General features: G+C 41.2%; 1 protein-coding gene across 4 annotated transcripts in view; it reads left to right on the top strand.

Annotated features, from left to right (window-relative positions):
* DDIAS (DNA damage induced apoptosis suppressor) overlaps positions 1 to 5,554 on the top strand; it is a 29,911-nt gene extending 24,357 nt beyond the window's left edge. For all 4 annotated transcript variants that reach the window (XM_007537110.3, XM_060176753.1, XM_060176754.1 and 1 more), the window contains one exon: positions 2,771 to 5,554. In XM_007537110.3, coding sequence (XP_007537172.2) covers positions 2,771 to 5,299 — 2,529 coding nt within the window. In that variant the 3' untranslated portion in view covers positions 5,300 to 5,554. The remainder of the gene's footprint in view (positions 1 to 2,770) is intronic.
* Positions 5,555 to 11,761: the final 6,207 nt, after the last annotated feature.

Here is an 11,761-nt window from a genome sequence, read left to right on the forward strand (position 1 = left end):
ACGCTATACTAAATACCTTTATGATAAATGCAGTCACCAACCTCAGAAATTACAATAATAACTGAAGGAAGGATTGAAGCAGTTTTACCAATACCAGTTAGCCAAACAATGCCTCCAGTCGAAGAAAAAATAGCCACCAAATCCAAATGAAAAAGAAAGAGAAAGGAAAAAAGGATAGCAAGAATAGACAATTATGCAAATCTACTGTCCACTGTAAATTCTAGAGGTAGCAAGAGGAGAAAGGGAAGTAGAGAAGAGACACAAAGAGAGTCCACTCTGAGTCAGATTTCTTCCGTAAAATAATTCACAAACAAGTATCAGTGAATTCAGAAAGCAGAAGAAGAAAGGAAGACAAGAATTAAAAAAAAAAAAAAAGAGCAGTGAAAGTTTTTTTTTTTTTTAATTTAATTAGCTAGGAGGAAGGAGATGGGTGAGAGTAGGTAGAGGAGGTAGGTAGGGTGAAACAAGTTCCTCTCACACTGGATAGAACACCCAGTCACTTAGCAATGGAAAATACACTAAGAGTTAATTTTGATCACCCTGAAGCGGGGGGGAGGGACACAGGTATATATAATAGTAATAATAAAATAGAACAGAGTAAAAAACAATAACAGTCAGTCTACAGCTTGGATGGCTCGTCGTTGGATCAGGCAGCCTGAGCCCAAGACAACCAGTTGTTTAAAAAAAAAAAAAAAAAAAAAACCTCCAGGTAGTCTTACCCAGGAGGGTGAGGCTCTTATTGGTCAGAGATTTATCATTCCAACTGAGCTTAAACCACTTAGAAGGGGGTGGGGGGGGGGGGAGAGAGCAGAGGGAGCCATAAAGGAAAAGAATTGGAATTACACCCCTGGTGAGCCAGGAATCTTGGTAAAGAAAAAAAGCTCAGTGGGGAGCCTGCTAGTAGCAGATTTCCAGCCCCTCAGAGTCTGGTTATGGGGTCTGGGAGAGGGGTGCGTTTCAGAACCCAAATTGAGCTATAGTCACCTCCTTGGTATCACACCTATGACCCCTTATTCACCGTCCTGCTGAAGGCCAGGTATCCCATGCTTTCCAGCAGTTGCTGTCAGAGCTCACGCCAGCAGCTGCTTCCAAGTCACCATTTTGGCTCCACAGTAAACATTTTCATAGTAATCAAATTATTTGAATTTCCCAAATAGTTTAAAGAGCCAACATGTGAGGGCCTGCAGAAACACTTTGGACTATAAAAATAGATATGAGTTGGTCTGTTAAAAATACCATGTGCAGTAACTTCCTCTTTCAAGTCAGAAGAGCCACATTCAAATGCTTTCAAGACTTTAAAAATTCTAAATTTATTACAAATTTGAAAGAGTTAGGTATTTTTTCTGGTATTCAATATTTCCTTGTCAAACATTCACACCAATTATTTTAGTCTTTCTAGGCTATGATAACTAGAGGGAACCAAAGTCACAAAACAGATAAAGTTAAATATTTGTCAACTCTCTTAGGTTTTTCTATCTATAAAGAGAGATAGGGGTGGGGAGTGGATAGCATAATGGTTATGCAGAGACTCTCATGCTTGAGACTCCAAAGTCCCAGGTTAAATCTCCTGCACCACCCGATACCATAGCTGTGCAGTGCTCTAGTAAAAATTTAAAAAGTGGGGGGAGGGCTTAAGATGGTGGCAATAATGTGTAAAGGCAATGTATCTGAGGAGTAATAAGAACTCTAAGAAGGAGCCGAGTGGTGGCACACCTGGTTGAATGCACACATTACTATGCTCAAGGACCTGATTTCAAGCCCCTCCCCCCATCACTACCTCAGGGGTGAAGCTTCACTTCACAAGAGAAGAAGCAGTGCTGCAGGTGTCACTTTCTATGTCGTCAAATTAAAAAATAATCAATAATTAAGAAAACTCTAAAGGGAATCTGGCGGTAGTGCAGTGGGTTAAGTGCAAGGACCAGCGGAAGGATCCCAGTTCCAGCCCCCGGCTCCCCACCTGCAGGGGCGTCCCTTCACAGGTGCAGGCACCGAGCCCAGCAATAACCCTGGAGGAACAAAAAAAAAAAAAAGAAGAAGAAGTTAAAGAATATACTGAGTCTGAAGGGGCATTCATTTTCTGTCTACACCAAAGAGAACAAATGGAAGGAAAATTTTTCTAACTCAGAATCATAATTTTATGGGGTGGTGTGGAGGACCATAAAGGACTCCACAGCTGAAGTGTGTGTGTGTGTGTGTGTGTGTGTGTGTGTGTGTGTGTGTGTGTGTGTGTGTGTGTGTGTGTGTGTGTGTGTGTGTTGGGGGGGGGTGACAAAAGGGAAGTTAGAACCAAGGGCTGCAGAGCTTTTTCTTTGTTGAACTCTTAGACTGTTCTTTTTGTTTTATTTTATTTTAACAAGTAAAAACACTTCCTTAAATGTGGAGGTTTTAGAGAAAGGTAACAGGTGCTATCATTTACTTTATTTGAGCAACTACTATTTGTTAAACATTGCTATTTTCCATGTGTTATTACAGTATGTAATCCTTCATTTTTTATCATGGTTTATAAATGAGAAAGCTAGGACTCAGAAATACTTATTCAGAGTCTCAATGCTTAGTATATGTTAGATATATTTATTTTTAAATATTTAAAGACAAGTCTCTATTCCAAGGCTTGTTTCTTTTACTTTTGCCCCTCTGCCTATAACTCTAGAAGAATTGAAATTATAGTTGTGGAAATCATCATTTTGCTTATCTTAACCTTTTAAGTTCCTGTTTCACATTTGAGTCGGAAATTTTTATTCCCATTTACATTCATTTACTATTTTCACAGAATTTTGAAAATCAACATGGACCAGGTTCAAAGTCTGATGACTTCTTTAAACAGTACCCTGATGGAAAGAGAGAAGCTAAAGCTCTAGTAGCTTGTCAGATGATACTACCATACTCTGGTGTTGTGAGTTTCACTGTCATTGACTGTTTCCGTCAACTTTTGCAACTTTCTGGCTTGAGAAAACTTGACTCCCAGGAACCTAATAGCCACTTACTTGCTTTGGAACATTCCAGTGGTGATCTCAGCAGTATATGGGGCTCTGAGAGCAGTTCTTTGGTTTTTGAGTCTCAAGGCAGAGATGCTTTTTCAAAATCCTGGCAACCCCCATTTGAATGCGTTTCCATTTTTTCACAGCTAACAGATGATGATGACTTTTCAGCTTCAGAACCAAGCAAGATTATGGATACTCAGGACCAAAAGAGAAACCATAGCTCCTTTGCAAGAGCCACTAGTCCTAGTAACTGCTATGATTCAATTCAGGATTCATGGAACCTTGTTTCATATGTGGATAAAAAAAGTACAGCACAAAAGTTGAGTGAAGAACTTGGCTTACAAGCCAGTCAGCTAAATGCAATTCACAGGGGTGATCATGAAGCTGGTATAACTGACTCTAATTTATTCCCTTTAAAAATGCAAGAGCCCCTTGAACCAACTAATACAAAAGCCTTTCATGGTGCAGTAGAAATTAAAATTGGGTATTCCCAGCATGGGTTAACATGTCACCAGCATAACAATATAGATAATCCCTGTAGTTTTCAGGGAAAATCTGCCTGTTATCTGTCTTCATCACAGAGGCTAGGAGAGGAGGCTTCTAGCTCCCAGGACCCCGAGATTTGGGATGATCTACCATTCTCTGAAAGCCTAAACAAGTTTCTGGCAGCTATTGAAAGTGAGATTGCCTTATCCCCAAAAGATGCCAGTGGTAGAAAAAATGGCCTAGATAATGACATTGATAAATTACATGCAGACTATAGCAAGTTATCTGTGACTCCTCTGAGAACTGCAAAAACCACGTATAAACCACCTACAGATTTAAGATCATCAGAGGCAACAGTCAGAGATATCACTGACAAAGATACTGACCTTTCCACCTATGACACAAGTCCAAGTCCTAGTGTTCAAAAGGAATCACAACCAGATGGCATTGCAGAGACTGTCTCTACAAAGAATACAAGGGTTATTTCTGATTGTTTTCTGCCAGATACTGACCTCTCAGCTCTGTTTCCATCCTCCAAGGGTTCAGAAATAACAGGCATTAGTAAGTCTATCAGAATCTCACCATACATGGCCGAAATTTCACAGAAGCTCAGTACTTCAGTAAGTGACCATTCCGGTTTCAGTATGAGAGGTGTCGATGAATGTGAAAACTCTCTTTCAGAAATGAGTGAAAAGTTGACAACTTTGTATTCCAGGAGGTATAATGATCTTTACAACTTAGAAAATCATCAGCAGCCACAGAACCAAGGTAATAGCTTTACAGTTTGCAGGAAACTTACATATTCTTTGGAAACTCTTTCTGGTACTCCAAATGGAGGTACAAATACATTAAAAGAAATGTCTTATGGACGTATCAGGGATAACTTAACACAGAACCACTCTACTGGTCATGAAGGTAGCTACAATGCCTCGGCTGATCTCTTTGATGATAGTGCTAAGGAAATGGACATTGCAGCAGACACTACCCAAAAATCACAAGGCATTTTGTTGCAATGGAGAACATATTTGGCAGAAAGTCATACAGAAGCTGATGTTTTACTGAAATCACTTTCTGAAAACTCCAGCCAGTCTTCCCCAAAAGTGTCCATGCAGAGCCACACTGCCTCTCCACTTCCTTTTCATTCCAATTCAGAGTATGATTTTGAAGAGAGCCAAGGTTTTGTTCCATGTTCACAGTCAACTCCAGTTGCAAGATTTCACCACACAAGAATTCATGGGATAAAAGGAGCTTTTGAAAAGTTACCTGATTTCCATTCAGCTCTTGAAAATAATGACAGAAAAACAAATATTTCCTCTGAAAATAACATACAGCAGGCTACCTCAGACTGTCCAAAAAGTATTAATACAATCAAGCAGAAACCAGAAAGTCCTATTATGTTCGGTTTTACACAACCAAAGGTTATGACCAATCTTCCTACCAGTGAGTGCTTTGAAACTGATATTGATGAATGGGTCCCTCCCTCCACCCAAAAAGCACTTCTATCAGAAGAGCCTGGATTCCAAGGCATAGGTCTAAGGAGGTGTCTTGCTGCCGGTAATTCTCCTGATCAAAAAGAGTTACCAAAAAAGAAAATGAAGTACGTCAAACAAAGAACTGAAAAACATTTAGTTGAATTTAAGACAGTGTTTAAAGAAGTAGTAGCTAATCCACAGAAAATTCCCAGTAATTCATCTTTAAGCTGGAATTCCAAAGAATCTATATTAGGACATGGTTCTTGTTTAGACGTCAGATATTGCCTTCCATACACAGAAAGTCAACCACTTTCAGTTCCTGAAACTAAAGTTCCTTGGTCACCTGAACTGTTTTCATAAAAGTCACCAGAACTTAATTGTTGAACCTATGACAGTACATCTGTTTGTAAAACTTTGCTGCACTCTGGTATGAAAAGAGTTGTTACTGTGATTTTGTAAATGTTGTAAAACCAGTTTTTTCCAGAATACTCTAATTCAAATTCTATGGCACTTTATTTTATATTGTTGAATGTAGTCTAGTAATAAAATTTTGCTTGTGAAAAGTATTGGTTAAATTCACATGTACATTCAGAAATAAAATCTTCACAAACCAAACTTTGGCTTTTCTTATCAGCTCAGATCAGGGAAAAAAAAAAAAAACCCTGCTACTTATTGGTCCAACTGCTATACAGAAGTAACATTTATTATAAAAATGCCTTGCTTTTATTTATTTTCTCACCAGGGTACTGCTCAGCTCTGGCTTGTGGTGGTGTGGGGGAATTGAACCTGTGACCTTGGAGCCTCAAAATAAGAGTCTTTTTTCATAACCATTTTGCTGTCTCCCTCACCCCTTGCATTATTTGTGAAAGGATGCCTTGAAGGGAATTTTTAGATACAAATTTGAGAAGCTGTTCTTTTACTACCATGAAGGTGGCTCGGTGAGTAGAGCTGAGGACTTGTATGCATGAAGCCGCAGGTTCAGTCCTTAGCACCACACATACCCGAGTCCTGTTTCACCTGCATTTCTTCATTATTGTTAGCTTGTGTGTCTATTTTCTGGTCCTCATTTCCACCATGGCTATTCCCATCTCTCCCATATTAAAAAAATCAGTCCTTTCCAGACCCCTTGCTTTCCCTCCTGCAAGCACTGAAGTTTTTAAAAGATGCCTTATCCTGATATTGGTGCTGGCAACACATGGTATGAATTCTAAGGATCAAATCCAGAGCTTCACATATGCAAGTCCTATAGTTTTGGGGCTCCAGTGATTTGGCACTACCCTCCCCCCACCCCTAAACATACACAGGCACACACACACTCTTCCTCAGAGTTAAAATTCCACACCATATACTCCTCTGTTGCCTGATTCCCCATATGAGCCCCCTTTTTCCGTCATTGGACATCACTCTGATTCTCTAACTCTCATCTCGTCTTCTGCATTCCTTGCATTTATTTGTTGCTATAGGTACTCTTCAGTGGAATTGTGGATGATTTCTAGGAAATGTAATCCAATTATTATTGTCAATTTCCTTTAGCTCCTGTAGGAGCTCAAATACCACTTTTCCCCTAGTCATCCTTTTTAATGTTCTCATTTAGTTAATTATTAGAGACAGAAATCAGCAGGAAAGGGAGACATAGAGGCACCTGCAGCACTGCTGCTCCAATGCCTGTGAAGCTTCTCCCTTGCAAGTGGGAACCAGGTCTTTGCACATATGTGAGTTCAACCAGGTGCACCACTCTCAGGTGCCTCTTCCCTAGCCATCTTGCAGTCAATTTCCAAACTTCTATTTCTTGATCAAATACAAATTTACGATTTTATTAAAAGGTACATTTCATCTGCATTTGTATTTTGGCTTATATAAGAAAAGGTTAACTAAAAGAAAAGATGCACTGTAGTGAAAGAAGCAAAGGTACTGATATGGGGATCTAAGCTGAGTTCTTTAAAAAATTATTTTTATTTGATACAGAGAAATTGAGAGGGGAGGGAGACAGGGAGGGTAGAGACAGAGACACCTGCAGTGCTGCTTCACCACTTGTGAAGCTTTTCCCCCTGTAGGTGGGGGCCAGGGGCTTGAACCCAGGACCTTAAGCACTGTAATGTGCGTACTTAACCAGATCCGCCACCACCTGGCCCCTAAACTGAATTTCCAGAGAGAGAGTAGCCCACTGAGAGTCAAGGTCAGGTCACTAAGAAGTGGCAGCACCAAGCTCTGACATTTTTAGAATAATGCACCACCCCTTGTGAAGCCCAGGGCAACTATTGTGAACCTTCACCTCTCAGGCATTTCCTCCTTATTATCCAATGGCTGCAGCAGCTTAGCTCTATGAAGGTCCGATATAGGCTAAGCATACTGCAGTGAGTGATGCACCTGGTTGACTACCCATTACAATGTGCAAGAATCCAGGTTCAACCCTCTTCCCATTTGCAAGGAGGGGATGCTTCACAAGTGATGAAGCAGGTCTGCAGGTCTCTCTTTTTCTGATGTACTAATTGTGCTTTCAGTCTGAGGGAACTTGTGCAATTTTAGAGTTTGTCTCGTGGGTGAGGAATAAACTCATCTTTTCCCAAGTAGGATTCAATCTTTTCCTGCATTTCCTTTCATGTGCCAAGCTGACATGTATAACCATTTAATTGATCCCCTTCCTTTACTTCCTTAACTGGCTAAATCTCTGGTGACTAAGTAGAGACAACAGCTCTGCCAAGAGCCAAGTGTTTGCCTGTCTTGAGTGAAAAATTATAACTCATGACTCTGCAAGACTCAAAGCTGCCCATAGTAACCGCAGCACATAACTGTGAAGCTGTTGGCAGATAGAAAGTACCTAGAAGGGTAGAGCATCTGGTTGAGTGTGCATGTTCTAATGCACAAGGATCCAGGTTCAAGCTCCCAGTCCCCATCTTCAGAGGCAAAGCTTCACATGCAGTGAAGTACTGCTGCAGTTTTCTCTCTACCTCTCTCCCTCTCTGTTCTCTCTTCATTTCTTTGTCTCTATCCAATAAATAAGTAATAATTAAAAGAAAGTACCTAGACTCAGACCCAGGTGCTGTATATACCAACCAGTGATTATGAAGTAATAATTGCAGGAGCAACTAGAAGCATCATTAATATGGGCATGATGCAAGTTGGCTAAAACAGACCTAAAAGTCAGCAGTGGCTGAAGAAGCATTTTTCTACCTTGCTGAAAGATGATATTCCCCAACCTCTCTTGCAGGCCAGATTCTGGCCAGAATAAGTTAAATTTTTGCACAGAGATTGATTGGCCTGGGATAAGGTATTGAACTCCAAGCATAAGGTCCTAATTTTGAAGCATCATGTTGACAGAGTGATGTTTTGGTTCTTCCTCTCTCTCATTAATACTTTTTTTTTTCTGGCCTCCAGGGTTATTGCTGGGGTTGAGTGCCTGCACCACAAATCCACTGCTCCTGGAGGCTGTTTCCCTTTTGTTGTCCTTGTTAGTATTATTGTTGTTATTGATGTCGTTGTTGTTGGATAGGATAGAGAGAAATGGAGAGAGGGAGAAGGACACCTGCAGAATTGCTTCACTGCCTGGGAGGGAAGTGACTCCCCACCCAGTCCTTGCACTTTGCACCATGTGCACTTAACCCACTGCACTACTGCACAACTCCTTTTTTTTTTTTTTTTTTTTTTATATCCCACCCCCTCCCCTGATAGCTTTCCCACTCTCTATCCCTCTGGGAGCATGGACCCAGGGTCATTGAGGGTTGCAGAAGGTGGAAGGTCTGGCTTCTGTAATTGCTTCCCCGCTGAACATGGGCGTTGACTGGTCGGTCCATACTCCCAGTCTGCCTCTCTCTTTCCCTAGTAGGGTGGGGCTCTGGGGAAGCTGAGCTCCAGGACACATTGGTGGGGTCTTCAATCCAGGGAAGCCTGGCCGGCATCCTGATGGCATCTGGAACCTGGTGACTGAAAAGAGAGTTAACATACAAAGCCAAACAAATTGTTGAGTAATCCTGGACCCTCCCTTTTTTTTTTTTTTATGATGCATGAAACATTCAGATCTCCTGGGAATGAAAGATATTTTCTCTTTTTCCTTTTCTCCTTCCATCTGCTGAGATGGGTATGATGGCTAGAGTTCTAGCAGCCATCATGGATAGAGGGTCATCTTAAAGATAAAGACATGAGGAGAGAATTGGTCTGTGACAACACCATGAAGCCACGACACCAGTCCCAGGCTGCCAACCTGTAGACTTCTTTGATAATAAAGAGGAAGAAGGGGCATCGAGTGGTAACGCAGCGGGTTAAATGTACATGGCGCAAAGCACAATGACCGGCTCTAGGATCCTGGTTTGGCCCCCGGCTCCCCACAAGCAGTGAAGCAGGTCTGTAGGTGTCTTTCCCCCTCCTCTCTCGATTTCTCTCTGCCCTACCCAACGACAGCAATAATAATAGTAATAACAGATAAACAGCAAGGGCAACAAAAGGGAAAAATAGCCTCCAGGAGCAATGGATTGCAGGCACCGAGCCCCAGTAATAACCCTGGAGGCAAAATAAATAAATAAATAATAAAGAGGAAGAAGCCAAAACAAAAATCTGGATGTTCAGTAGTGATGCACCTGGTTGAATGCATACATTACACAAGGATCTGGGTTCAAGTCCCTGGTCCCCACCTGGGAAGGGGAGCTTCACAAGTGGTAAAGCAATGTGGTAAGTCTCCTTCCCCTCTCAATTTCTCAAAAAAAGGAAAGAAGAATGGACTCCTTGTGTAAGCACAATAACCCTGGTGGCAAGATAAATAATAGTACAATAATGTTTTATTAATGTTTAATCACAGCCAATATGCCTCTTGTATCTGTATTGACCACATCGACCTACACAGTAAGAGAGGTAAGAGAGCTTCCAATTATTAGCATTAACTCCCCCCACCCACCCAAGATTCATTTATTTCGGGCCAACAAAAAATAACTTAACTTGGATAGTGCACTGCTTTGCCACATGGGCAAGCCAGACCCAGGTTTGAGCCTAATCCTCACTACAGTGAAAGAATCTTTGGTACTGTGGTTCCTTTCCCTCTCTGCCTCTCTCTTTTGTTGTTCCTATCTGAGCAAGTTAGCTAGGAGCAGTGAAGTCCCAGAAGCAAACTAAAAACTACAGGAAAAAAAAAAAAAAACTAAACAGCAAGATAATTTAACTTATGTTTATGAGCGAGATCAGAGCACCAGTCAGCACTGGCTGTGTGGTGCAAAGGGTGGAGCCTGGGTCTGAAGGCAGGCAAGTCCTGTGCTCTAATGCTGAGCTATCTCCAGATTCCAGCATTAACTCTTAAATCATTTATAAGCCCGACGAGCTCTAACAAATTTATACTTTCTCTATGTTAGTTAATTACATATTTTCTCTCACTATCACACTCCTCATACACATAGGTGCCCATAGGCCTGGTATTCCCTCTGACTCCTTTATATACTGTGTCTTGATAATTCAACTCAACCCTCCCCCTTGTGCACTCAAGGACATCATTTCAGATATTGTCTTCTCACTTGCGTCACAAATCATGGCCCACTAGAGTGAGTTCAAGACCAGTGCACCCAATAGCCCCCCAGTATATAATCTTATATATAAATCTCAGGATTAAAAGAAACAGGAAAATAAAGAGAAATACAGATGAGCCAAGACTCAGCATGAGCTGATAGTTGTTGAAGGTATATGATGTGTACATGGGACTTAATTATGCTATCTTCCTTTTATCTATGATTGACACCTCTCCCTTTTTTTTTAACATTTTTTAAAGATTTTATTTATTTATTAATGAGAAACATAGGAGGAGAAAAAGAACCAGGCATCGCCCTGGCACATGTGCTGCTGAAGATTAAACTCAGGACCTCATGCTTGAGAGTCCGATGCTTTATCCACTGCACCACCTCCCAGACCACATCTTCCTTCCTTTCTTTTTTTTCTTTCTTTCTTCCCAGAATATTACTCAGCTCTGGTTTATGGTGGTGCTGGGGGGACTGACCCTGGAACCTGGAAACCTCAGGCAAGGAAAGCTCTTTGCCCTGATATTTTCTATAACAAAAACTTCAAACATATTACAATGAGAATATAATCACTCCCTACACCTAAGAGCAAATCACCTTTCGCCTGGATTATAACAATCATTAAAATTATTATGACATCTCCCTGCTTGGATTACTGCTTCTGCCTTTTCATTTTTATAATCTGTCCTTGATATAGCAGCAGGATGATTGTGTTAAAAAAAAAAAAAAAGACAAAGGCTGCCATCTCACTCTAAGTAAAAACCAGTGTCCTTGCAATGATCTCAGAGGTGCTGTGGTCTGTGCCATTACTCCCCTCATCCACACTTTAACCTCGCTCATTCATTTTACTCTAGCCATTTGGATCCTTCTGCCTAAAGGCAATTGCACTTTCTGTTCACTCTGCCTAGAACACTTCTCACCAAGATATGCACACAATTCCCTCTCTTAGAAGTATCTTTCAAATAACCTTGTCATCGAGACTTCCCCTTGACGATCTAACAGTAAAAGAAGAATGCTACTTCCCTGGGAGTCGGGCGGTAGCAGGGGTTAAGCGCACGTGGCACAAAGCGCAAAGACTGGCCTAAGGATTCCGGTTTGAACCCTGGCTCCCCACCTGCAGGGGAGTCGCTTCACAGGTGGTGAAGCAGGTCTGCAGATGTCTATCTTTCTCTCCTCCTCTCTGTCTTCCCCGCCTCTCTCCATCTCTCTCTGCCCTGTCCAACAACAACATCAATAACAACAACAATAATAACTACAACAGTAAAACAAGGGCAACAAAGGGGAAAATAAATAAATAAATCTTTAGAAGATAAAAAAAGAATGCTACTCCCCT

The sequence above is a fragment of the Erinaceus europaeus genome, chromosome 17, assembly GCF_950295315.1.
Source record: "Erinaceus europaeus chromosome 17, mEriEur2.1, whole genome shotgun sequence".
Lineage (NCBI taxonomy): Eukaryota > Metazoa > Chordata > Mammalia > Eulipotyphla > Erinaceidae > Erinaceus > Erinaceus europaeus.